The sequence below is a fragment of the Tachysurus fulvidraco genome, chromosome 12, assembly GCF_022655615.1.
Source record: "Tachysurus fulvidraco isolate hzauxx_2018 chromosome 12, HZAU_PFXX_2.0, whole genome shotgun sequence".
In the NCBI taxonomy this organism is placed as follows: domain Eukaryota; kingdom Metazoa; phylum Chordata; class Actinopteri; order Siluriformes; family Bagridae; genus Tachysurus; species Tachysurus fulvidraco.
Window position 1 is genome coordinate 14,156,541 of NC_062529.1, and position 25,482 is coordinate 14,182,022.

A 25,482-nucleotide genomic window follows, 5' to 3' on the forward strand; every position below is an offset into this window, starting at 1 on the left:
CCGTACCATACTTAATTAATTATTGTATAATTATTGTATTATAACCATTCTATTAATCTTTTTTTTAAATTAATTTTATATTCAGATTACTCTAGAACAAGCACTGGCCTTGTCTCAAAAGTACCATTCACGGATGCAAGCAGCATGTGAGTGGCTTGAAGATGCTGTAGGATTTTTGCAGCAGGCCAGTTTGGGAGTGGATGTGGAGAACTATGAAGAGTGTCTTCGGCAACAGGAGGATATCATGGCAACTGAGCAGGACTTCCTCAGTGTGCTTCAGGAACTTGAGGCACTCCCACCACAATTGGAAAACCTTGTGAACAACACAGCAAAAGAACAGCTGCGTCTCAGTGTGGAGTCTGCTCAGCAAAGAGGTTTAGAAGTGAGAGATCAACTTCAGTGTCATCAGGATGTTTTAAACAGGTACAATACATTAAGTCTAAAGAAATGTTTTTTGCCAGATTGGTAAACTATTTTTCTCTGATGTCAAGCCTTTTCTTTGCTTCATTTGGGAATACAAATATACTGTACATATTGGGCCAGCTAAAACCAGTGTGCGCTAATGAATTAATTGATTATGATGTACATTTCAAAAGTATTTCAAAAGAAATTGCACTTCAGATTAAAATACATTAAGCTGCATTATGAAAGCAAATATTAGATTTCTTGAAACTTTAGCAACTGTACCAAGGTAGCTTACAACATAGCAGGGGCAGCAACGAGCAATATATCAGTATGATTTAGATTTTTTTAAAAAAAAAAAAAATATATATATGTATATACATACACCTATTAGGTGTGTAAGAGTGCTGTAGATGATGTACATGTACATTAAATATTTATTACATATGCTATTGTCAGCTGTGGGGAGCAATGGAAATCATATCAAGAGGCTCGACAGACAGTCATTGATCTCTTGAATGAGGCAGAGAAGAAGCTGACTGAGTTCTCCACAGCCAAGGCAGAAACTATTCAGGAGGCAGAAGAGAAACTCAAGAGTCATAAGGTAGACACAACCTGGTGAAATAAATTTGTATTCTAAAAATAATGTATGTGTTTTTAAATTGCCTTTGACAAGTCCTTTTTTTCTACAGTCACTTGTGTCCATGGTAAGTGGATTCCAGGAGAAGCTGACAAGTTTGGAGGAACAAGCATCTCAGTTGGAGTTGATTGGCAGTGATACCAGCAAAGCCACCATTAGCCGCTCTATGACCACAGTATGGCAGCGTTGGACTAGACTCCGAAGCATGGCTCGAGGTCAAGAGAGGGTGCTAGAGGACACAGCTCATGAGTGGAGAACCTTCAGGGAGAAGGTGATCATTTATATGCAGAAAACAGAAACATAATGTAATGAATAATGCATATGTACAAAATAATGGCTGTTTTGCTTTGTGTTTGTTACAACTAATTAAAAGTTACATTGAAATGTTACCGTTATTGTTTCAGATTATTAAAGTAAGGGCTATAGCAGAAGAGCTAAAGGGTCGTGTTCCTGAATGTTCTGTTGAAAAAGCCTCTAAAGCCACACTTCAGTCACTTCAAGAGCAACATGAGCTGGTCACTCAGGACCTGGAGAGGGAAATGTCCTCCCTCACACTCCTGCGGCAGTATGCCCTCAGCCTTTTGCATGATGTGGAAGTCTCAGTCCCAAACACTGATCTTGACCAGCTGCCTAGTCTGAAGGAGATTAAAGCAGTGCACGATCAGTTTGAGAGGTAGTTAATTAATAATTGATTTAAATATTCATTTAGTGGACAATTTATAAAGTAGCTAGCTAATGCTAACTTTTTGTTTTCCCTGCCAGTCTCTTACAGAAGTCTAAAACAGGTAGAGCACATGTCCAGCAGGAACTAAAAGATAGAGAGGACGTTGAAAGAGGGCTAAGCTTGGTGAAAAGCTGGATTCAGGATTCTAGAGAGCTTTTGCTAAATCCCACTACTGATATGGACATTTTCACACAAGAGCTAGAGGTGACATATCAGGCACACATTTCACATTGCACATTTTTTGTGACACATTATGGATGTGTATAATTATTCTATTTTAGCTTTTTTAAAAACAGAAAAACATGTACGGAATGGAACCTTTCCTCTTTTCTTACAGGCAATACATGGGGAGCTGATAGCCCATCGTCAGAATGTGGATAAAATTGCAGAGCAACAACAGAGCAAATACCTTGACTTGTACACTATCTTGCCATCAGAGATCTCTATGCAATTGGCAGAGGTTGCTTTGGCCCTAGGCTCAATTGAAGATCAGGTTCATAAACAGTTTGTATTACTTGAATATTTCAGTATAGTTTGAACAGCTGTTTCATTTACTTTGTGAACTGTTTTGTGAACTGATTTGTGAACTGTTTCTAATTATTGTTTAAGGTCCAATCCAAGGAAAGAGACATTCAGAAGACTAGAGTTATCAAAGAAGAATTCAATACCAGGATTAATGACATTACTGAAAAATTGAAAAATATTTCAACAACACTCAAAGAAAAGACCACTGACATTGATCAAGCCAAAGAAGAAACTCAAGTAGGTTTAAATAAATGTGCTTGTCTTTATTCTTGCTACCAGTCTTGTTTAGCATGGTTGTCATGTGTTTTTCTTACGCATTTTTCATAACGTTTTTTTAGGGTTTCTGTGTTGAACTGGAGTACTGTGGTAGAACACTTGCTGAACTGATTGCTGCTGTACAGGACCTTGGTCGACGCCATCCACTTCTGTCCAAGCAACTAAGTGATAGCATAGCTAAGTTAGGAGAGATCCACCATCACACTCTCCGTTTAGCAGAGTACAGAACAGTCTGGCTAAAGAAGGTACTGATCAAAATTTTAAACTGTACAGCCATAAAATGCATTTTGTGTAAATGCATAAAGAAACTATATTTAAGACAATATATATATATATATATATATATATATATATATATATATATATATATATATATATATATATATAGTTCCCAATTCTGTATCATTGTCCATAGCTAATGATTGTGTCATCCTAGATTATTCATAATTTTTGCATCTCTGTTCACTAGGCGGATGCACATGTAGATGAGTACAATGAGATGCTAGAGTTTATAGTGAAGTGGACAGATCGAGCTCGAAGCTTAGCTAAGACCAATATCATCTGGAACTCCTCCTCTCACTTACAGGAGCAGATCAGAATGTACCAGGTACACTACAATGCACAAGTATGGTGCATTTATACACACAAAAACCCTTGTTTTGGTAGAAGGATATTTTTTATTAGAATTTCATTATAACAAAGTAATGTATTGTCCCTGGTTCTGCAGTCTGTATTGCATGAATCAAAGGAGCTCCATGGTGATCTTGAAGCTATGCAGGAGAAGGTGGAACTGTTGTCTGAGTGTCTGCAAGTGGAGGCCATGGGCCAGCAGGTGGCTGAGCTGTGTCGCCACACAGAAGAACTGGAGCAAGCCATCAAGTCACGACTGCGAAGTCTACAGGAAGCTGCTATGGTAGTAGTGACTTGAATTTTTCAATACCTGTTACAATTATACATTTGCACATAGGGATCCTTTGCAAACATACATTAAAATGATTATAAATAAACGGGTTTTGTAAGGGCTTTCATTTCATTTCATTTTCTTACAATAAATTTAGTTCAATTAAAGGTTGAATTTGTACAATAGTTTTAGTTGTAGATTAAGCTAACTCTTTAGTTGATGGTATGTTTCTGTCCCATTCTATAGAATATTGTTTTAATGACAGTGGTAACAGAATTGCAATGAGTTTGAACTATATCAGCATGCATTCAATTCTGTTCATCAGGACATGGAAAAGTTTGAGAGTGAGTTAAAAGCCTTGCATATGGCTCTGGAGCAGGTCCAAGCAACTCTCACCTCTCCTGAACTAGCCCGTGTGAGTCTCAAAGAGCAGCTGACTCAGAGACAGGTAATATTTCTCATACAGTATCAAACAAATTGATCAGTCCAAATGTTTCACAATTTTCCATTCCGAATGTTGTAGATTATCCAGAACATGTTTGATGTCTGGTGTCGACTTTTTTAGCATTGGAGCTATGAGGGTAACATGGCTAGCAAGTAATGAAAATTCAAATGTAATGAACTTTGTTCAAACCATATAATTAAGCAATGCTAAATTCTTAATATATGATTGTGTAAAGCTGGGTGTGTATATATTATGTATGACTATATGTGTAGCTGTTAAAGTCTTTATTTAAACAGGTTGAAATCTATTATTATGATTTACTAAACAATTATCATCTTTCTGGTATATCTTTACCGTTAAACTTTAAAAGCTTGAGATTTTTGTGGGATATACTTTTGTAGACTTATGTTTTCTTTTCTTGCAACTATTCTAGCATCTGTTGTCAGACATGGAGAGCTTTAAGCAACAGGTCGATGCAGTGCAGGCCTGTCAGAGTGCACTTCGCATGCCAGAGGAGGTGGTGAACAGCTTAACAATCTGTCGCACAGCTCTTAACCTGCAACAGGAAGCCAGCCAGCTGCAGCACACTGCCATCCAACAGTGCAACATTCTTCAGGTATTGGATAATTCAGCAGAAATTTATGAACACTTCAGTTTGGCTGTTCATAAAAATATTTCATTTATAGATTTGTTTGTAGACCAAGAATTAGTATGCATTAAATTAGACCAAAACTTAGTATGCATATTGCTAATGTGCTCCACTTTGTTATATTCGTATTTTTCATATTACCTACAGTGGCGGCATAATAAAAATTTTATGAGTCAGTAGGATGTAGTCAACTATAAGTCAGTAGGATACACTAAACTATATTGGAAAAAAGCAACCAATTTTTAGTACTGTAAACCTTTTCAGATGTAGATTAACATTAAGTAGCCTTTCATTTAATATCAAACTTATTTTTTTATTTACCCAGGAGAGCTTTATTTCAGTTAGCACTAGCTTTAAAAATTCATAGAAATGCTGGCTTGATTGTGTTCCTACTGCTTAACTTCTTTACACAGCTCACATTGCATTTGTATAATATAGAGAATATAGTGTAACAATTAAATAGAATAAAAATCATTTTGGGGGAAGTTCTACCTGTAAAAGAGAAGTATACAGGCCAGAATCCTGGCATAATATCATAATTATTAATTCTTTTTTTCTTTTTTAGGAGGCAGTGGTGCAGTATGAGCAGTATGAGCAAGAAGTACAGCATTTGCAGGGACTGATTGAGGATTCTCACCGAGCCATTCAAGACCGACCTGTTCCCACTAGCAATATCCAGGAGCTACAGAGCCAGATACGCCACCATGAGGTAAGCATGTAGTACAACAAGCAGAAGAGTATGACATTTTGTACTTTGATCAACCAGAGCTTTTTCTTGTTTGTTAAACAGGAGCTGGCCCAGAAAATCAAAGGATACCAGGAGCAAATTGCATCATTAAATTCTAAGTGTAAGATGTTAACAGTGAAAGCCAAGCATGCCACTATGCTGCTGACTATGAGAGATGCAGTAGGGCTAAGTGAGGAAACACAAGAACTAGACAAAGTTGCCAAGACACAGTCACAGCCTTCTGTGGTGAGAATAAATAAGTATAAATGGAACTGCTATACTGTAGATATACAATATCTGTCTTCTTGTTTCTCTAATCATATTTCCCCTTGGTGGTGTCAGGAAACACATAGACATAGTCACACCCACCTGTCTCCTGCCACTGATGAGTCTGGTGAAGAAGGCACTAGCAGCGAGATTTCCACTCCTCTTTGTCATCCACACTCTCCTAACACTGAGGCTTCATTTAGCATGGTACTCTAATTACAGCATGTTTTGCTCAACAGTTACTCATTAGTATATAACATTGTCTCAAATAGATCAAGTATTTTCTCATTTATTTACTGCTCATGGTTTCCTCTTGTATTTAGTTGTCCATGGGCCAAGCCAATCTTTTCAGAGCTCCTATACAGGAGTTGTATGATCCAACCCTTGACTCTGTGGCTAAACTTGATGACCTTCAGCGTTCATGGGAGACACTGAAAAATGTGGTATGGTGAAGCATGAGATAAAAAATTAGATACAGTATACAGTACTGAGGCTTTGGACAATTTAATTTACTTTTTATCAATGTTATAGATCAGTGAAAAGCAGAAGACACTTTATGAAGCTCTGGAGAGACAACAGCGATACCAAGGTTCTTTGCAGTCCATTTCCTTGAAGATGGAGTCCATTGAGGTCAGCCTGAATGAGCCACCTTTGCATGACCTGAGCCCAGGCAGACAGATAATCCTGCATCAGGTAACAGATGTTAACAACTGACAGATGAAGACACGTTTACACACTGTGGGGACATTATGTTGTTACTGTAGTCACTGTTAATGGTTTAATTAATCAGTATGTTACATTTTTGCTATGCTTTTTAGAATTTAATGGGAGACATTGCCAGGCTTCAGGATGGCATAGATGAGCTGAAGTCAAACTTTGCAGAGGATCTGGTCTCTGAGGCTGTAGACACTGACACAGCTGAACAGTTAGCCATGCAGTCCACTCTTACTGTGCTCTGTGATCGCATGGCTACCATCCACATGAAAGCATCTGGAAAACAGCAGCTTTTGGAGGTATACATTTGTTTTAGTGACTACAAACTATACAGTGGATCTTATTTCTATATAAGCTATGTATGCTATCTGTGTTCTTCAGTATAATTAGGCAATATCTTATATATTTGCTATGTTTAACGACATTATGGATCTTATGGTTTTGTGCTTTAGGAGCGATTAAATGACCGTCTTGAGAAGCAGCAGCAAGAGAAGGCCTTACAGCTTTACCTCAGCCAGGTGGATGAGCTCGACCAATGGTTACTAAGGACACGCAGAATGCTTAGCTCCACCCCTCGGGATTTAGACATGAACGAACAGCTGTCAGACTGCCAGGTTAGAGCATCATCTACTTCCTACATTGAATACGTCTTACATTACATAAACATTACATGATCAGAAATGTGCAGAAATACATGCATAACTCTAATAACTGCAGTCTTAATGTTGTGGTTCAAGGAAGTACTAAGTTAACACTAGTATTAGAAGCCCTGAGCAGCTGTAGCAGAATTGTAAAGTAGATTATACGTATGTCTCTCTGTAATTGTCACTGGAGGCTCAAGCAGCTTTTAGGTGATTAGTGGATTCCTGTGCCTTGATTGGTGCTGCCTGCAAAGTTGTGCCAACCCTAGCTTTATATTCCTACAGCAAGATTGGCTTTATGACTGAGAGACAAAGTGACAAACGGATAGGATCTTAGTTGGACAACACAGTTGATTCCTAAGTGCCTTGTTTACTTGTCACAGCACAAAATTAAACATTTATAGCAAAAGCAATGTATGTTAAGAAAATGAGATATGAGAGATTAAGAACAATGTGCTGTTCTCAAGTGGATAGAGACCTAGGATGACACTGGGGCATGAGGAATTCCAGGCATCACTAGCTGCACTGCTCAGGCACAACTCTGCAGATTAGAGGGCAGAATCATGTTTGAGCTGGCATCTCTCTTGTTACTCTTGCAGAACATGCTGTTGGAGATTGAACAAAAGGTGCTCACTCTCTCTGAGCTCAGCTTGCACAGTGAAGCTCTGCTGCTGGAGGGCCAGCCTGAGACCAGGGATGAAGCTGAGCAACTATCCAGGAAACTTCGCACTTTAAAGAGCAGCCTGGTGGAGCTGCAACGAATGCTACAAGACAAACAAATAAATATTCAGGTAAATCTCTAATTCTTCACAGGTTCCCTGATCATATGTTTTTTAACATACTATTGATTAATACCTGGTAAAGGCATTAATGTGTGTTGTATGTGTTTGTCTACTTCCTTTTACTTTTTTATTTTTTAACAATTTCAATTATTTTTTTTCTTCAGAAACCTTATGGTACAATTATGGAATTTGATACTACATTTATGTTTTTGTAGTATTTGATATTATAATTTATTTTATTTAAGGAATTGCTTCAGGATCAGTCTGACAGTGAATCAGAGTCAAGTCTCTCTCAGGGTCCCAATGTGCAGGACTGGCTGACAAGTGCCCACTCCACACGGAACCAGCACCAGCAGGACACCCTGCAGAGACAGAGGGTACACTGACCTTTTGCTATGATGTTAGACTATTTTGATGACTTTTGTTATGATGATTTTCTCATTTGCAATGACCTAAATAGTAAGTAATTAGATTTCATATTTGTGGTGATTTTCTTAACTTAGCATGTTTAGTTTTACTTGAATAGTCTGACAATGCATCTTGCTAGCAACGTTACCAATTCAAAAGAAATATTCTAATAGATCTATCTGATTTTCTAATAAGGAACTTGAGGAGCAGTTGGCTGAGCAGAAAAAATTGCTGAAATCTGTTGCTAGCCGAGGAGAAGAGATACTCAACCAGCAGGCTTCACCCACACTTCACAGTGCCAGGTCAATAAGCCTTTCACAAAATATTTACTTTGTAGGTAACATCATTGTGAACCTTAACAGATAGAGGCTGAAGCTGACAAACAGGATCTTACTCACTTGGACAAGACTGCTGATTAATACTTGCCTTGTATTCTTGTCACAGCACAAAAGAAAACATTTTTAGGAAAGCATTAAATCTCTCTTAAGAGAATGGCACTTATGTATACATGAGTATACATACTTATGTTTCTTTTTGGAATTAGGAAATCTTTATATATCAAATTGCAGTTTTCAGAGGATATTTGCAGAAGGTACACTTACTAAGTATCAAGTACTATTACCTGTTTAACTTAAGCCATTGTTCCATAAAATGGACCATGATTTTCCTTTTTCCATGTGAACTGATCAATCTACAGTGTTTGTGAGGGATTCAGTACAGAACTGGAAAATGAGAGCCAGGCTACACTGCGACAGAGGAGACAGAGATGGGAGAGCCTGAAAAAAGACTTAACCACCAAACTACAGCTTCTTCACAACACTTTAGAGCAGGATACCAAGCAACCAGTACTGAGATCCTACTACTTCCATGATCATAAATGCATATCTATGCTTACCTTAGTCCATTTTGAATCTCTAGAGTATAGTACAACAAAACAGCTTGTTGTTATTTTTTCAGTTTTATTCCAGGACTGCTCGTGTAAGCACCTCTCCTCCTTTCTATAAAAGAGAGACCCAGGTTAAGGACAAGAGTACTTTGATGTCATTATTCAGTGCATTCAACCAGGATGTGAAGAACGCTCAGGTAATTTCACTGCCCTAAATACCACTCATTTTATTTCACTTTGGAAATTTGGAAATCACTACTGTAACATCTTTTGCTGTTGTGTATGCAGGTTACAGGTTCAGAAGAAGAGCAAGGTATGGAGTTAGAACAGCAGCTATATTCAGCAGTTACAGCCACCTCTTCTTGGCTAGATGATGTAGAGAACACACTATTCTCTAGGTCAATGCTTCTGACTGAGAATGCAGAGACACAGCTCTCCAACCATGAGGTAAGTGAATTTCCATTTCCTGTGCCAATGATTTTGTCTTTTTTTTACCGTTATTATTTATTTAGTTCATATTTATAATTTATGCATAAACAAATATCATAAATATCTAAAATATTTGCTTTTAGTTTTTACAAACAGTACCCAATATGCTTGTCTTTCAGGCTTTAGGGAAAGATGTGGCTGAAGTCACAGGGGAGGTGGGCCAATGCCGAGGACTGTTAGGGAGTGTTGTTGGCTTGTCTGGAGAGAAGCATGCTCTGATGGAGGAGACCCTTGACTGCCTTTGTCAGATATTAGAAACCTTAGATTCAGCAGTGGAGCGTCGCTGTGGGAGCATGAGGAGTAGAATGCAGGATCTAACTGACTTCCAGGTTAATGCTATCCTAGATAAAGCTTGTGGTAGATCTAAAATATTGATGTATCAGTAGATGAACATTATCTCATTTGATATCCCTTTTATTTTTTACAGACTGAGCTTGAACTTCTCTTCTCTGACATAAGTGAGAGCAAGTTTCATATTCTACAGAAGCTAGCAGGGATCCTTGACTGCCCTCCAGATAAACAACTAGAGGTAAAAAAGAAGAGTCAATACATGACTGTCATTGGGTTGTAAATACCTTTTAAATTCCTTATGTGCCATTTTCCTTAACAGATAATTGCTGAGGTAGAAGAGTCTCTTAGAGATTTAGAGCGTAAAATTACAGATTTAAAAACCAGAGGAGCAGTTCTGCAGCCAGATCAGATTTCTAACAATGAACTGATGAAGCTCCAGGTACACACTCTCTCATCAAACTGTATGAAAATAAAAAAGGATATATATTTTGTGGTAATGTACTCTTTTTCAGACCAATATTTCAATATTTTATAGGACACTTATGAAGAGCTGGTGATGACAGTGGGCTCTCGTCGGAGTGGGCTGAACCAGAGCATGGCTCTGAAGAGCCAGTATGAGCGTGCATTACAAGACCTGGTGGATCTGGTGGATACTGCTCAGGACAAGATTGCTGCTGACCAAAAAATAATTGCTGGCTCAGTGGAAGAAGTCCAAAGTCTGTTAGACAAGCACAAGGCAAGCTTTGTTTTAACAGCTTTGTTTTAATTGTTCAAATGCTGTGACACAAGTAGGTAGTATGGCAGTAAAGACAGTAAAGATTGTGTGTAATATCTTGATAGGAGTTCTTCCAAGGGCTGGAGTGGCATATGGTCTTAACTGAGATGTTCTACAAGAAAATTAGTGCCTTTGTCCTGCCACAAGAAAGTCAAGCGCTAGAAGACACTTTGTCCCAAGCGCAGGAGGTTCTAAAGCAGGCTCACAAGAAAGGGGTGGAACTAGAGTACATTCTGGAGGTGAGTTACAGTCTTTTAAATGTAATTGGTAGTAAGTTGATTTAATTGTTGTCATTCTTAAAGTGTTTGTATCTTTGTACTTTCTTACTTGCGTCTTTTATGTCTGTCTGTATGTGGTTATAGACTTGGAGGTGCTTGGTCCTGGACTATCAATGTTTAAATAGACATCTGGAGGCAGTAGAGGGTCGCATGCCGGCTGTTCCCCTGTTGGAGGAGACAGAAGAGAGGTTAACTGAAAGAATAGCACTATTTCAGGTATGTCAGAAGTATAATTTTATATATTTAATTTTGAATTATTCATGGCATGGTAGTACTGCATGTAAAATTAACATCTCATGGCCCCAGAATCTCTGGTCTGTTCCTGAGCTCTTTGTATGTAGAGTACGTAGAGTTTGTACGTAGAGTTCCTAGAATAGGTTTTGAATCCACTTCAGTCCAGATCAGAATAACGTGGTTACTGAAGTTGAATGAATAAATTATTAATAAATGAATGAATGAATCTGGCATCAATTCAGGTATAATGTCATCCTGTCTACCCAGAGCTTGAAGTCCATCTTGGCAGAGCACCAGAACAAGGTTCATCAAGTACTAGGGGAAGGCAAGTCCCTACTACAGTCTGTGGCCTGTCACACCCTGGAGAACCAGCTTACTCTGCTGGGCGAGCACTGGATGAGCAACACCACCAATGTCAATAAAGAACTGCAGCGTTTGGATTCTATCCTTAAACACTGGATCAGGTCTAGACCCCATAATCACTGATCTAACCTTAATAAAAAAACTCACTATTTGAAAGTACAAACAAAATATGGTGACTGCTTTTCTCAGATATCAGAGTGAATCTGCTGAGCTAAACGAGTGGCTACAGGATGCTCTGAAACGTCTGGAATTTTGGAACAGTCAGACAGCAACAGTGCCTGAAGAGCTTGAGACAGTTAGAGACCACCTGTCAGCTTTCCTGGTAAGTACTATTTTAGTTAGAACCGACATCTTAGAACAGTCAGTTGATCCAAAGGTCTTTAAAAACATCTAAAGGTGAGCCACTAAGTGCATTGTAATTTTACATCTCTAAAGTACATCACTTTATCTGGTGGTCTGTATTTTTGTGAGGTTTGTGAAACATACATCTTCTTTTTACCAGGAATTCAGTAAAGAAGTTGAGGCTCACTCCAGTTTAAAAACCTCAGTATTCAGTGAAGGTAACCAGCTGTTGAGACTGAAAAAAGCAGACACAGGCATTCTTAGGGCAGAGTTAGCCCGCGTGGAAGCCCAGTGGGCTGAACTGCTCACTCGAATCCCTGTTGTGCAAGAGAAACTTCACCAGGTAATGTGCTAACCAGACCATATGTCATCGGCTAAACTGGGTGATCAAAAAATAAATAGGATTAGAAGAGTTGGGAGTCTTTTAATTCTCTTAAGTAGAAGTTATCTCACCTTCTTGCAGTAATGGCTGACAAAAATGTTTACTTCCTGTCTCAGTCTCATATGGACAAGTTAGCTTCATGCCATGCCATCACTGAACTTGTTAACTGGATCTCACTGATGGAGAGAGTGATAGAGGAGGATGAAGAAAACCTTAAAGGAGATGTGGGGTCAAAAGTTATACAGGAGTACTTGCAGCGCTATAAGGTAGGTTTGGCTTATGAAGAGTACAGAACCAAAAATCTGAATTTACTGTGTCCTTTATAATCATTGGTGACCTTTTCTGTTGTATTGTGTTATCAGTGTCTTGTATTTGTGTTATAATTATAAGTATTGATTTTACATGTTAATATCTGCGCCACAACAAATTTCCATTTCTCACACAATTGACAATATGAATCATGAATCTGATTTGTGAGTCTCACTTATAAAAGGTATATAATAACTAAACATTTTTCTTTCCATCTGTAGGGTTTTCGTGTAGACGTGAACTGTAAGCAGTTGACTGTGGATTTTGTGAACCAGTCAGTGTTGCAGATCAGTGGGCAGGATGTGGAGAGTAAACGCAGTGATAAGACAGACTTCGCTGAGCGGTTGGGAGCCATGAACTGCCGTTGGCAAATCCTTCAGGCTCGCATCACAGAGAGGGTGAGATTTATGTTTTTATCTAATGTGCTGTAAATTTGTGAATAAGTAAATTTAATCATTTACATGTAAGTTATGTTTTTTCAGGTCCAGTACTTGGAGGGCTTGCTGCAGTCCTGGCTAGACTATGAAAGCAATGTGGAGTCCCTCAAAACCTGGCTAAGTACTCAGGAGGAGAGACTCAAGAGGAAACACAAGATTGAGGATCTTTCCTCAGTGCAAAAGGCTCTTAGAGACTGCCAGGTAATACTGCATGTGCTTCAAAAACGTACAAGTTTGATGTAATAGTCTGATTCAACTTTTATTCTTCACATCATGAGTGGTCCCAGCTTTAGATGTGAGAACCATACAGTATACTTTTTGTGTTAGCTCACAAATTGCATCTCTCCTTTTTGTGTTATTTCACATACTGTACATGCACACAGGAAATGGAACTGATGGTTAAGGAGAAGGAGAGGGAGGTGGAGCGAGTAGAAGAGCAAGCTTGTGCTCTTGTCCAGAACAAAACAGATGAAGCCTGTGCTGTCGTTATGGAAACTCTCCAGGCATTGAATCATACTTGGGCCAATCTTGACCATTTAGTATGTTTTTTTTTTATTTAAACTGCAAAATATGATAAGCATGTTTTATGAGCCACATGAATGTGTAATGTAATTACATGTGGGTGTGATTAGACTTAAACTTGGAAGTGTGCTTCACAGATTGGACAGCTGAAGATCAGTCTGAAATCAGTATCTGATCAATGGAGTCAATACAGGCAGGCATCTGAAGAGATTAACAGCAATCTGACAGAGGGGAGGTATTCTGTATCTCGCTTTAGACTGCTCACTGGCTCCCTGGATGCTGTGCAGCTCCAGGTGGACAGTCTACAGGTAGGACTGCTTATAACTCCTACAAACAATTATAATGTACACATGTATGTATAGAAAAAGTGATGCTGGATGCACAATAGACAGAACAAAAAAAAATACAATGAGGTCTCTTTTTTTCCCCATTTATCAGAAACTGCAAAAAGAGCTGGAGAAGCAGGAGAGCAGTCTGAGGAAGTTTGGAGCAATTACACATCAACTCCTAAAGGAGTGCCACCCATCAGTGTGTGACTCTCTGAACAGTACCCTTAAAGATGTCAATGCCAGGTGGAGCAGCCTGTTAGAAGAGATAGTGGAACGTTTGAAGTGTAGTAAAGCATTGCTACAGCTGTGGCAGAGCTATAAAGATCTGTATGAACAGAACAATAGCAGCATCCAGAGCCTGGAGGACAAAGCAGAGCAGCTTCTGAAGATGGCGAACAAAAAAGACATCTTAGAGGAAGAGGTGTCTACGTGGATTCAAGACTGTAGTGTATGTGCCTATTTCTCTGCTATTGGTGTGATTGCATGTTATTGGTCATTGATTTTTTTTCAAAATTTTTTAAAAATGGATGAGAAATTCTGCATTATGCAGACCACCACCATACCATGAGACAATAAGACCATTAGTTAAAATACTTATTAAAGCTATTTTATTAACTTACTTCCACCAAAATCACTGTCAGTATTGTTAAGTTTGCTAAAGATAAAAATGCTGTCCTACATTTGACTGCTTTTTTAAAAAACAAAAAAACAAAACAGACAGTCCCCTCCAAAAGTTTGGGAAGACCAATTTGTTTATTTGTTAATGAATATTAGACAATATATATGAATTTCAGCTTTAATTTATTTATACTTATCTCTATATGTCTAAAACAACTTGTTGTTTCCAGGCTTTGTTGTTCTAATACTTTCAAGTGGCATTACAGGAAAAATCTATATGTATGATGTAAAGTTTTATTAAGAATTTCCAATATAATTTACAACTTATAAGCCGACAGGTGAATATATAATAATCATTCATGTTAACTCCTTTCATGGGTTGTGGTTACTTTCATCAGGAGTTGCTGCGATCTCAGGCACCAGTGAAAGCCTCTCTGCACGTATTGTTAGAGTTAGGCGAACAGCTCAAACAGCAGGTGGACACCTCAGCCACAGCCTCCATCCAGTCAGACCACCAGTTCCTTTCTCAGCGTCTTAGCTCCATGGATCAGACTCTCACTCGCCAGCAGGCTGCCCTGCAGGTTCAAACTCTAATGCTGGATTTTGGAAAAATAACAGGATATGGGGTTGGATAGTTTTTATAATGAGAGCTTTTATCAATTACAGGCAGGAATGCAGGACTATGAGACCTTTAATGAACTGCTGGGTACTCTTGGCCAGTGGACAATTGAAGCTGAGGAGGTTCTAAAGGGTCAGGACCCAAGTGGCTCCTGTGACCAGTTAGACATCCAGGACCGCATGGAAGAGCTCAAGAAACAGATGCTGAAATTCAGCAGCATGGCTGCAGACCTGGAACGTCTTAATGAGCTGGCCTACAGGCTGCCCCTCAGTGACTCTGAGATTAAACGCATGCAGAACCTGAACAGGAACTGGGCCACCGTATCAGCTCAAACCACTGAGAGATTCAGGTTTGATTGCTCTAACATGCTGTAGTATTACAATAGAATACACAAATATTGTTTTATATAAAGAAAATATGTCTTTTAAAGGATATAAAAAAGGCCACTGTAATATTTGTTATATCTCTTATTGCTAATATGACCCTAAGAAAAAAGGATGTATATTTTAGCATCAGTTAGCTAAAAATAAACATAACTAATTATTTGCATTCATTTACAGTAAACTGCAGGCCACCCTACTGCAGCAGCAGACATTTTTGGAGAAGTGTGAGACGTGGATGGAGTTCTTGGTACAGACAGAGGAGAAGCTGGCTGTGGAGATCTCAGGAAATCTCCAGAGCTTAATGGAGCAACAGAAAACTCATGAGGTAAGAGAGTACAGCTATATCAATGACATGCCTAATCATCTCCTAATTTATGTACATGTTATATTTCTGTATATTGCAGGTTATGAAAAAGATGTGTACTTTTTCATCTAAATTTATTTGCATAAATATATCCATGCTTATTTTTTGTAAAAGTACTCACTATGAAAAATATACAAATTAACACCAGGTTTAAGTCCAAAGCTCTTTTAATCTTTATTTCATAGTTGTTTCAGGCAGAGATGTTCAGCAGACAGCAGATCCTTCACTCCATCATCAGTGATGGACAGCATATGCTTGAGCATGGACAGGTGGACGACAGGTGAATATATTTTATTAAATGGATTTGATTAGCAATTATAGAGGTACACATTATACATGGGATACATGATATATCCTAACCACCTTGTATGCAGAGATGAGTTTAAGCTGAAGTTGGCCCTGTTAAGTAACCAGTGGCAGGGGGTGGTGAGGCGGGCGCAGCAGCGGAAGGGCATCATAGACAGCCTGCTTCGCCAGTGGCAGCGCTATAGAGAGATGTTAGAGAAGCTCCGCAAATGGCTGGCAGAGGTCTCACATCAAAGCGATGCTCTGCAGCCCGGATCTACAGTATCACTGCAGCAGGCCCGAGCGATGCTGGATGATGTTCAGGTAACCAGAACCACACTGTCTTTCACATGGTCTTATAGTCGGCCCATTGTCCCCTGTTAATCATAATGTAATAGATTTTAGCAGGTACAAAAAGGCCTTTGAATTGTCTATAATATTGTAGAAAACCAAAATTTTAACTATAGTCATAAATAATATTATTAAAAAAGAATTACTTAAAAAAGACTAATAAATTATTACCTGAAATGAAAAGCCAAATAGTTCATGTTTTTTTTTTTTTTTTTTTACTGTAATAACACAGTAAACCTGTAATAACACTGACTTCTTATCGGCACACCATACTTTATGTTCTCACTGTAGCTGAAAGAGAAGGTGCTACAAAGGCAGCAAGGCAGTTACATTCTGACAGTCGAAGCTGGGAGGCAGCTTTTGCTCTCTGCAGATAGTCGGACAGAGGTATCCTTGCACGAAGAGCTGCTCAGCATCCAGGAACGCTGGAGACATGCCAACATGTGCCTGGAGGAGCAAAAGAGAGAGCTGGCTGTCTTACTCAGGGTACAGCACTAAACCTTACACTAAATAATATTACTCTTCTCCATTATTGTGTTTTTGCCCTGTAAGGACATTTTTAGATGATTCCAAGATTCAATATTTATTCTTGTTATGCAATGTCTGGAAGTCATGAGCAGAAAGAACCTACTGTAAATAAAACAGTATGCTAAAAATGCTAAATAAAAAATTCTGAGCAGGATTGGCAGAGGTGTGAAGAAGGTATTGGAGGGTCTCAAGAGAAACTACGGGCTTTTAAGCGTCAGCTCTCTCAAGCTCTACCAGATCACCATGAGGAGCTGCATGCTGAACAGATGCGATGCAAGGTACCCCTTGAAACACTACCATACTAGGTGGATTTAATCAAACAGCAATGTTCATATATTCATCTGTAGTTAATGTAGACATTAATACAAACTGTCAAATTCTTAAATGCAGGACTTGGAGAGCATGTTTGATGGCTGGACAGAGGATTTGGCTCACCTGACTGTGCTGAGAGAATCTCTATCAAGCTATATTAGCAGTGAAGACCTGTGCGTGCTACAGGAGCGCATTGAACTGCTTCAGCGCCAATGGGAGGAGATCTGTCACCAGGTGCTTAACTGTATTTATTAGCCAGCAGCTTATATTGCAAGTGAAATGCTGTGGGGAAAAAACTTCATATTCATAATGTATATTTGTTCTCTGTCTGAGCCCATAGATGGTGATGTTGCACCACGTGTGAACTCAGTTTCACACATGAAAAAATCACTTACCACAATGCTGTCGCTTGAGCCATACGATGTTATACTTCATGTTATAGTTAGTCTATTGAATCCCATATACACACAGAGACACATGCACACACACACACACACACACACACACACACACACACACACACACACACACACACACACACACACACACACACACACACACACACACACGTCAAGAAACATTTTGTCAACTAGTTTAAAGGGCAATTTTGTAAGTCAATTTCAAATTATTCATAATATGGTAAGATTATTAGAACATTCATTACTTGAAGGTTCTTATCTATGAGAAAAGTTATTCAGCCTAATTAATAAGTTTTGAGACCGAAAGTAATATGTGCAGTAGAGCAGGCCTTCCTGTCAGTTTGCTTGAGTGGCATCCGGTATGTCTGTCTATAGACCACAGGATGTGTGCAAGCTTTTCATATCACAAGGTTTAGTTCATCTCTAATCTTCCTGCACAAGCTGCTACTTCTGCTTGACTTAATTGAATCTTTTATTTTTTTTGACAATTGTATAGGTATGTATATTTTATGGTAACAAAATATGGAAATAAAATGCTAGTATTGAGTATTTCATTAAAAATCCCTGTATTGTTTTGTCTCTGTGTGCAGTTGTCTTTGCGCAGGCAGCAGGTGAGTGAGAAACTGAATGAGTGGGCCATCTTTAATGAGAAATACAAAGAGCTGTGTGAGTGGCTCACACATATGGAGAACAAGGTCTCCCAGAATGGTGACATCAGCATCGAAGAGATGATTGAGAAACTTGGAAAGGTAAACCAGTTGAAATCACATGTACACTAGATGGAAGTAGAGTTAAGGCATAACCTCAAAGTACTACCAGACTGTCATTGTTATATATATAGTATAATCTGATGTGTCTGTATGTATTTTAGGACTATCAGGAAGAGCTAACAGCTGCTCAGGAGGATAAGCAACAGCTTCAGCAGATGGGAGAGCGTTTAGTAAGAGCTAGTCATGAGAGCAAAGCTTCAGAGATAGAACACAAACTCATCAAGGTCAGTGATCGCTGGCAGCACCTGCTCGACCTCATTGGTGCTAGGTAAGACCACACAGACTGCAGAAGTGAAAACCAGTGGTATGCAGTATACTGTGTGTCTGACTATATCCTATTGTGCATAACCAGGACAAAAAAACTGAGAGAGACTCTGGTAGCTGTACAGCAGCTGGATAAGAACATGAGCAGCCTGCGTTCCTGGCTAGCACACATTGAGACAGAGCTTTTGCGTCCCATTGTCTATGACACCTGTGACTTTCAGGAGATCCAGAGAAAACTGGACCTGCAGCAGGTATATTTATACATGCTTGTTTTAGACCTGATTTCATTCATCCAAAAACTGCTAAGATCCTAATACATGGTATAACATCAACTCATATACTTTACATTTTCAGGAGCTACAGAGAGACATAGAGAAGCACAGCACAGGTGTGGCCTCTGTCTTAAACCTGTGTGAGGTGCTGCTTCATGACTGTGATGCTTGTGCCACAGATACAGAATGTGACTCTATCCAACAAGCCACGCGCAACCTTGACCGCCGCTGGAGATGCATCTGTGCCATGTCAATGGAGAGAAAGCTGAAGTAAGTTTCCTGAGAGCTAAGATTGTAGAATGCCAAAAAATGTATTTAGATAGTTTAGTTAGTTAAATAGATAAAAATCTAATTTTATGTATTGCATTGTATTGCATTAATTATTCTGAGTTTAATATCGACCTATTATGGTGAATTTAAAGAGTGATTTGTCACCAGTTAGATGGAAATAACCTTTTCTTTCACTGTATTCTCTCTCTACACAGGATTGAAGAGACGTGGAGACTCTGGCAGAGGTTTCTGGATGACTTCTCACACTTCGAGGAATGGTTGACGATGTCTGAAAGGACCGCTGCATTACCAAATTCTTCTGGTGTGCTTTACACAGTGGCCAAGGAGGAGCTGAAGAAATTTGAGGTATGATTAAGGTCACAACACTTGTATTCTTAATGTTTTTCTCTTTTTTGGCTTTTATTAGCAAGCTTAAATGCTCATGGAATTATACCTCAAACCAGGGCTCAGAATTACACTATTCCAATTACTTGCTCTTAAACAGGCTTTCCAGCGGCAGGTGCATGAGAGTCTCACCCAGCTTGAACTGATTAATAAGCAGTACAGGCGGTTGGCACGAGAAAATCGCACAGACGCAGCTTGTCGTCTACGGGAGATGGTACATGATGGAAACCAGCGCTGGGATAACTTGCAGAGAAGAGTGTCCTCTATTCTGCGCCGGCTTAAGGTCGGCACATTCACTGCACCTTTTCTGACTGTTTAATTGTTTGAATTTTGGAAATGATGCCCCACCCTTTGTTTTAAACTGAGCTCACCACTAGCTTTCATAGCTCGAAAGCAAAGACAAATCTCCACAGGATGGGCAAACACATTTTGGAGTGGATCACTAGAGATTTTAAAGAGTTATTCATATTTTGTGAATATCACATCACCACGTGAGATCCATTAACCAGTGAAACTGGTGTTGAAAATGTGTCGCATACAGGTTTAATCTACAGTACCTAGTTTCACACCACACCAATACACAGATAAACAATGTAGAGCAGAAGTCTAAAAACACATCGAAATCATAGAGTATTTAAACTAAACTTTAAGCTAGAATAGAAAGGTAATAATAAATATAATTTTTTTATATCTCGTTTGCTTTGCAGCACTTTATTAGCCAAAGAGAGGAGTTTGAGACAGCCAGAGACAGCATACTGGTGTGGCTAACAGAGATGGACCTCCAACTAACTAACATTGAGCACTTCTCAGAGTGTGATGTCCAGGCCAAAATCAAACAGCTCAGGGTGAGTTTCTACTGGGCCATCAGCATGAATTAGTTATTGCTTTATGTTCACAAAATGCAAATAAATCTATATGTTTGTTTTATCTTTCTGTTGTCTTTGCTTTCTTGGGCCTTTGACCATCCATGCAGGCATTCCAGCATGAGATCTCACTGAACACAACCAAAATTGAGCACATCTTGCAGCATGGGGAGGCACTGATAGAGAAGAGTGAGCCTCTGGATGCTGCAATTATTGAAGAGGAGTTAGAGGAGTTACAGCGCTACTGCCAGGAGGTATTTGGGCGAGTGGAGCGCTACTACAAGAAGCTCATCCGTCTACCAGTACATGTAAATAATTTTTTTTTGCCCTAGTCCATTATTGTAGATATCTATTGTACTTATATAATTTGTCCATTCACTGTCAATTGTTTCCACTGGATGAGATTTTATCATGATGTCCTATGTATTTTCAGTTCACAGATGATGAACATGATATTTCATACTCGGATCGGGAATTTGATTTAGATGAGCCACCCGATGTGTCCAGCCTGCGATGGAGTGAGGGTTTAGGTGACAGTCAACTCTCTCCAGTGCCATCCTCAAGCCGATCTCCCTCCTTGGCTGTCCCACTTCGGACTGAGCAGTCAGGCCGAGACACTCCAGCTAGTGTTGAATCAATCCCCCTGGAATGGGACCATGACTATGATTTGAGTCGTGGCCTAGAGAGCGCTGCCAGATCCTCAGAGAAAGTAGAGGAGGGCAAGGATGGCGCATACATTCAGGCTTCTGCATCTGCACTCTCAGGTCAGTATGTACTTCTGAATTAGTCTCAGGAAAACGTTATAAAGGCCCGTGTGTTTCAAATACATAGTGACTACATAAGTGTAATGTTTTAAATGCAATAACTGACCTGACAGTTGCAGTAATTTATAATTATCACACCCAGTTTGTAATAGAACATTTTCTTAAACCTAAACTGATATCTGAATCTGTTTAACACATTAAGCAAACTGTTGCATAACCATCCTGGTACATTTGTAACATTATGTATGTCAGTAATCTCCTATAGTAAAATTTTAAGACAGACTACCAAAACTGTGCTGTATGCATTATATATGTCTCTTTCCAGATGTAGTGATCCCAGAGAGCCCAGAGGCATATGTAAAACTAACAGAGAAAACACTGAGATCCATCTCTGGTAGGCAACAGAGACCACACCATGCTTCCAGGCTCAAAATGAGAGAATTATTCACAGCCTGATGCTTTGGACTTTTCAATTTTCAGTTTCTACTCACAAAACCACTCACATCACAGCCATCAGACAGCTGCTATTAACTGCAGTACTTTCTAACCTTCTTTTCCTGATTTTGTTGTGGGTTTATTTTCAGACTTTAACCCGTTGCACGTAAATTTACTTAAAAAAAATATGCGATTGATGCTATTTGTGTTTGCTGAAGGTGTTTTTCTTTTCTTCTGTGTGTATTTCCTAATCACTTGGGTATTATTCACAATCCCTAACAACTGCAACTCAACATATAGCAGAAAAATCATTCAAGCTGTATAAACCTAAATATGAGGATATAAAATATAATAGAATGTCGGTTGTAGAGAGTTATGAACAATGCCCATAAACCCTATTTGGTTAAAATCCAGTCTAGGTTTATTGTGTTTTTAATGGAGATTAGCTGTAAATTACATGTGTATAACAAAGCATGGCATACAGTGATGATTGTTTTGTCTATGGTTTGGCTTTAGCTGTTGTCCCAGTACAAGCTCAGATACCGTTTGGACTTTAATGGTAACTGCTTTGATTATCTGCAGGGGATGCACCCTTACTTGAGGCTCATTTCCGGCAGCTTGCGAAGGCCCTTGATACCAGTCACTTCCACCTCCAACAGACTGAGAACATTATACGCAGCCGCACACCTACTGGCCCTGAGCTGGATGCATCTTACATGGGATATGTGAGTCCTTCAGAAACCTCGAAACTGAAATAAAATTTAATCATTGGAGCTGAAATGATGCTTGCTGTATAAAATGACTTACATTACTGAATTATTCTTGTAAACTATGCTCTACATTCTTTGATTGACGTGCTCTTTCTGTCTTTGGCAGATGCGGTTGCTTGGAGAATGTCGTGACAGTATAGACACAGTGAAGAAGGTCAGCTGTGATCTGAAGGAGGAAGAACACAAACTAGCAGGATTTGTAAACCCCAACAGCTCTGAATCACAGTCCTCAGGTAACCACACTCAAATATCACACTATATCAGGAAAGATTAGATTATTTAACATCTAGCTGTTTGCTGTACATTGTAATCTTGTCTACAAGTATTTGCCATGACACATATTTATAATACATGTCTTTGTTACTCAGAGGTTTTTATCATACTGTTCCTCTCTGCCTCCACCCTGTAGGGGTAATTGAGCGCTGGGAACTGCTGCAGGCACAGGCTCTAGGTAAAGAGCTACGCATGAAACAGAACCTACAGCAGTGGCAACAGTTTAACTCAGACCTTAACAGCATATTGACCTGGCTGGACCAGGCTGAAGAGGAGCTGGAGCAACAGCAGAAGCTGGATGCTAGCACTGATATCCACACCATTGAACTGCACATCAAGAAGCTCAAGGTCAGCTATACCATACTGCTCAAACTGATTAAATAAAAACCATGTCACGTTTTTCTCACGTACTGTATATTCCAAGGAGTCCTCTGTAAGTCTCTCTTTTTACTCTCCAGGAACTACAGAAGGCTGTGGATAAGCGGAAAGCGATAGTGTTGTCCATAAATCTGTGCAGTTCAGAATTTTTACAGTCAGCCAGTGAAGATTCTCAGAAGCTGCAGGACCAACTCAAGGAAATGAATAACCATTGGGAGCGGCTGGCTGGCTCTTTAGATGAATGGAGGAGATCGCTTCAAGCTGCACTACTGCAATGCCAGGCAAGTCTGCCAACTCCTTTTACAATAAACAATTAGCTGTTTTTTCATATCATTTCAAATTGTGGGTTTAGTAGGTGTGGTTTAGTTATTTTGTAGATGTCTCATTCTAACAATGAAATGTTGACAGTAGACCATACACCTTTGCCTTTCAGGACTTCCATGAAATGAGTCATGGTCTTTTGCTGTGGCTAGAGAATATTGACCGCAGGAGAAATGAGATTGTCCCCATCGATCTCAGCCAGGACTCTGACACTCTACACGGACATCATAAAACCCTCTCGGTACAGCAGGTTTATAAATATTTGAGCTCTCAGAATGAATCTACAACTAGTAGTGAATTTCTTTTTTCTTTGTTTTACCAGCAAATCCGTCGGGAGCTGCTTGACTCTCAGCTGAAGGTGGCGCTTTTGCAGGACATGTCTCTACAGTTGTTGGTCCACTCAGAGGGAAGCGAATGCCTGGAAGCCAAGGAGAAGGTGCACGTCATTGGCAACCGGCTCAAGATGCTATTGAAAGAGGTTACACGAGATATCAGAGACCTTGAAAAAACTCTGGACATAACCAGCAGTCAACAGGTCAGTCAGTCCAGTTCAATTGATGAAATATGGAATAATACTGTACTGCTCAAATGTTGACTCAGCTGCTGTGCAAGTTCATTTGAGATGTATCCCTTGGTAAACCATGTATGTAGCTGTTATGTCAGTCAGTGTGCTTATCTGAGAATTTTAATACAGATTAGGAGCTATCTTTTGAAGGCAGCTTTTTTTTTTCATTTTTTAACAAAGGTTTAGAGATAAATGTAGAAATTGGTAACCATAAATTGAATTATTGTCCCTTACATTTTCTTTCTTTCAGGATCTGTCATCTTGGTCATCTGCTGATGAACTGGACACATCCGGTTCTGTGAGTCCTGTGTCTGGAAGAAGCACTCCCAGTCGCCACAGATCGGTAACAAAACATTCTGTGGGGATTTGCAAGGATAAAAAAGATTATAGTATTAAGACAGTAGATTTTTATTTGTGTCCCTGATGTCCCTAAAACGTTGCCACTAGACATTCTTGACACCTCAGTCTATTTGTGCAGTATCATTTACCCTCCAGATTCAGACCATACCTTTTTCTTTCACAAACGTGAATCTGTTTTTATTCTATTTTCTCCAACAACCACATGTTCTGTCTTTAGTTTTTCCAACACATTTCCTTGTATCCATGGACCTTCTATACTCCAATACAGTAACAAAGAACACTGGTTCAGTAATAATAAAACACAAAGTTCTATATAATATACAGTGGGAAAAACTTTTTAAATCTGAATTTACATGATATTATTAGTATTTTAAATATGTGTTTCAGTATTTTAGGGTATTTTAAATTGCATTTCAATGAACCAGATTCTTTGCTTCTAGAAAATTTCTGTCACCCTCTCATTGAGTTCCTGGTCTTCTTTTGGGTTTCTTTCATCAGTAGATTTGTCTTTATTTGCCTGGACTGAAACATTCTTTCTTTCTTTTACCCCCTGTTCATTGCAAACAGAAACGGGGCAAAAGTAGTCTGTCACAGCCTGGACCCTTTGTGAGCAGTCCACACTACAGGTACCTGTCTCCTGGTTTCTAGAACACCTGGAAGATAATGGAACTCAACCCATCACCTGACTGTAGACATTGTCATCTGCTGGGTTGATCTCAACATTTACTCTATACCCTGTGCTTGTGCCTAATGCCAGGCCAGTCAGGCCAGTTAGATAATTTATTTAAGTGCTGGTGCAGATCTTAGCTACTGTATAGGCTCATGTCAGTATGTTCCATTATCTTCTGTGCTTCTAGACACTACTTAGTCTAGGAGTCTCAAACAGAAGACATGAAGGAGGACATACACCAGAGAAATTTACTGTACTATTTATTAATAGGTTTCTTCCAGGATCATCTCAGTGTTATATTTTTCCGCTTCTAATCTGCAGCTGAAAAATATTATTGATTTGCTGCTGAGCATTTTTTTCATCATTCTTTTAGCCAGCAAGTGTCTGCAATGAACAAACTCTTGACAGCAGCCTATCTTATTCTCTTCCTCTTTTTCTTGTGTCTTAACATCTTCTCAATAATTTCTCAATAACTAATCCACCAC

General features: G+C 39.2%; 1 protein-coding gene across 22 annotated transcripts in view; it reads left to right on the plus strand.

Annotated features, from left to right (window-relative positions):
• Positions 1 to 25,482, plus strand: part of syne1b (spectrin repeat containing, nuclear envelope 1b) — a 66,805-nt gene that overhangs the window by 39,435 nt on the left and 1,888 nt on the right. For 11 of the 22 annotated variants that reach the window (XM_047821779.1, XM_047821782.1, XM_047821789.1 and 8 more), the window contains 66 exons: positions 86 to 423; positions 862 to 1,006; positions 1,095 to 1,313; positions 1,447 to 1,715; positions 1,805 to 1,970; positions 2,104 to 2,259; positions 2,376 to 2,528; positions 2,630 to 2,812; positions 3,037 to 3,174; positions 3,295 to 3,480; positions 3,794 to 3,916; positions 4,347 to 4,529; positions 5,128 to 5,271; positions 5,353 to 5,535; positions 5,632 to 5,763; positions 5,880 to 5,999; positions 6,088 to 6,249; positions 6,375 to 6,569; positions 6,723 to 6,884; positions 7,511 to 7,702; positions 7,939 to 8,070; positions 8,297 to 8,403; positions 8,799 to 8,946; positions 9,059 to 9,184; positions 9,276 to 9,434; positions 9,596 to 9,805; positions 9,904 to 10,005; positions 10,087 to 10,206; positions 10,303 to 10,503; positions 10,608 to 10,781; positions 10,905 to 11,036; positions 11,322 to 11,518; positions 11,607 to 11,739; positions 11,920 to 12,102; positions 12,258 to 12,407; positions 12,672 to 12,848; positions 12,933 to 13,088; positions 13,271 to 13,426; positions 13,547 to 13,717; positions 13,848 to 14,186; positions 14,755 to 14,937; positions 15,023 to 15,324; positions 15,536 to 15,683; positions 15,908 to 16,002; positions 16,097 to 16,331; positions 16,650 to 16,844; positions 17,039 to 17,164; positions 17,277 to 17,432; positions 18,208 to 18,366; positions 18,489 to 18,655; positions 18,740 to 18,902; positions 19,006 to 19,193; positions 19,409 to 19,559; positions 19,699 to 19,881; positions 20,306 to 20,443; positions 20,572 to 20,769; positions 20,895 to 21,225; positions 21,551 to 21,619; positions 22,243 to 22,385; positions 22,537 to 22,663; positions 22,840 to 23,051; positions 23,162 to 23,362; positions 23,515 to 23,643; positions 23,725 to 23,937; positions 24,218 to 24,310; positions 24,895 to 24,953. In XM_047821779.1, coding sequence (XP_047677735.1) covers positions 86 to 423; positions 862 to 1,006; positions 1,095 to 1,313; positions 1,447 to 1,715; positions 1,805 to 1,970; positions 2,104 to 2,259; positions 2,376 to 2,528; positions 2,630 to 2,812; positions 3,037 to 3,174; positions 3,295 to 3,480; positions 3,794 to 3,916; positions 4,347 to 4,529; positions 5,128 to 5,271; positions 5,353 to 5,535; positions 5,632 to 5,763; positions 5,880 to 5,999; positions 6,088 to 6,249; positions 6,375 to 6,569; positions 6,723 to 6,884; positions 7,511 to 7,702; positions 7,939 to 8,070; positions 8,297 to 8,403; positions 8,799 to 8,946; positions 9,059 to 9,184; positions 9,276 to 9,434; positions 9,596 to 9,805; positions 9,904 to 10,005; positions 10,087 to 10,206; positions 10,303 to 10,503; positions 10,608 to 10,781; positions 10,905 to 11,036; positions 11,322 to 11,518; positions 11,607 to 11,739; positions 11,920 to 12,102; positions 12,258 to 12,407; positions 12,672 to 12,848; positions 12,933 to 13,088; positions 13,271 to 13,426; positions 13,547 to 13,717; positions 13,848 to 14,186; positions 14,755 to 14,937; positions 15,023 to 15,324; positions 15,536 to 15,683; positions 15,908 to 16,002; positions 16,097 to 16,331; positions 16,650 to 16,844; positions 17,039 to 17,164; positions 17,277 to 17,432; positions 18,208 to 18,366; positions 18,489 to 18,655; positions 18,740 to 18,902; positions 19,006 to 19,193; positions 19,409 to 19,559; positions 19,699 to 19,881; positions 20,306 to 20,443; positions 20,572 to 20,769; positions 20,895 to 21,225; positions 21,551 to 21,619; positions 22,243 to 22,385; positions 22,537 to 22,663; positions 22,840 to 23,051; positions 23,162 to 23,362; positions 23,515 to 23,643; positions 23,725 to 23,937; positions 24,218 to 24,310; positions 24,895 to 24,953 — 11,186 coding nt within the window. The remainder of the gene's footprint in view (positions 1 to 85; positions 424 to 861; positions 1,007 to 1,094; positions 1,314 to 1,446; positions 1,716 to 1,804; positions 1,971 to 2,103; positions 2,260 to 2,375; positions 2,529 to 2,629; positions 2,813 to 3,036; positions 3,175 to 3,294; positions 3,481 to 3,793; positions 3,917 to 4,346; positions 4,530 to 5,127; positions 5,272 to 5,352; positions 5,536 to 5,631; positions 5,764 to 5,879; positions 6,000 to 6,087; positions 6,250 to 6,374; positions 6,570 to 6,722; positions 6,885 to 7,510; positions 7,703 to 7,938; positions 8,071 to 8,296; positions 8,404 to 8,798; positions 8,947 to 9,058; positions 9,185 to 9,275; positions 9,435 to 9,595; positions 9,806 to 9,903; positions 10,006 to 10,086; positions 10,207 to 10,302; positions 10,504 to 10,607; positions 10,782 to 10,904; positions 11,037 to 11,321; positions 11,519 to 11,606; positions 11,740 to 11,919; positions 12,103 to 12,257; positions 12,408 to 12,671; positions 12,849 to 12,932; positions 13,089 to 13,270; positions 13,427 to 13,546; positions 13,718 to 13,847; positions 14,187 to 14,754; positions 14,938 to 15,022; positions 15,325 to 15,535; positions 15,684 to 15,907; positions 16,003 to 16,096; positions 16,332 to 16,649; positions 16,845 to 17,038; positions 17,165 to 17,276; positions 17,433 to 18,207; positions 18,367 to 18,488; positions 18,656 to 18,739; positions 18,903 to 19,005; positions 19,194 to 19,408; positions 19,560 to 19,698; positions 19,882 to 20,305; positions 20,444 to 20,571; positions 20,770 to 20,894; positions 21,226 to 21,550; positions 21,620 to 22,242; positions 22,386 to 22,536; positions 22,664 to 22,839; positions 23,052 to 23,161; positions 23,363 to 23,514; positions 23,644 to 23,724; positions 23,938 to 24,217; positions 24,311 to 24,894; positions 24,954 to 25,482) is intronic. The other 11 variants (XM_047821796.1, XM_047821794.1, XM_047821778.1 and 8 more) reach the window with 5 other exon arrangements.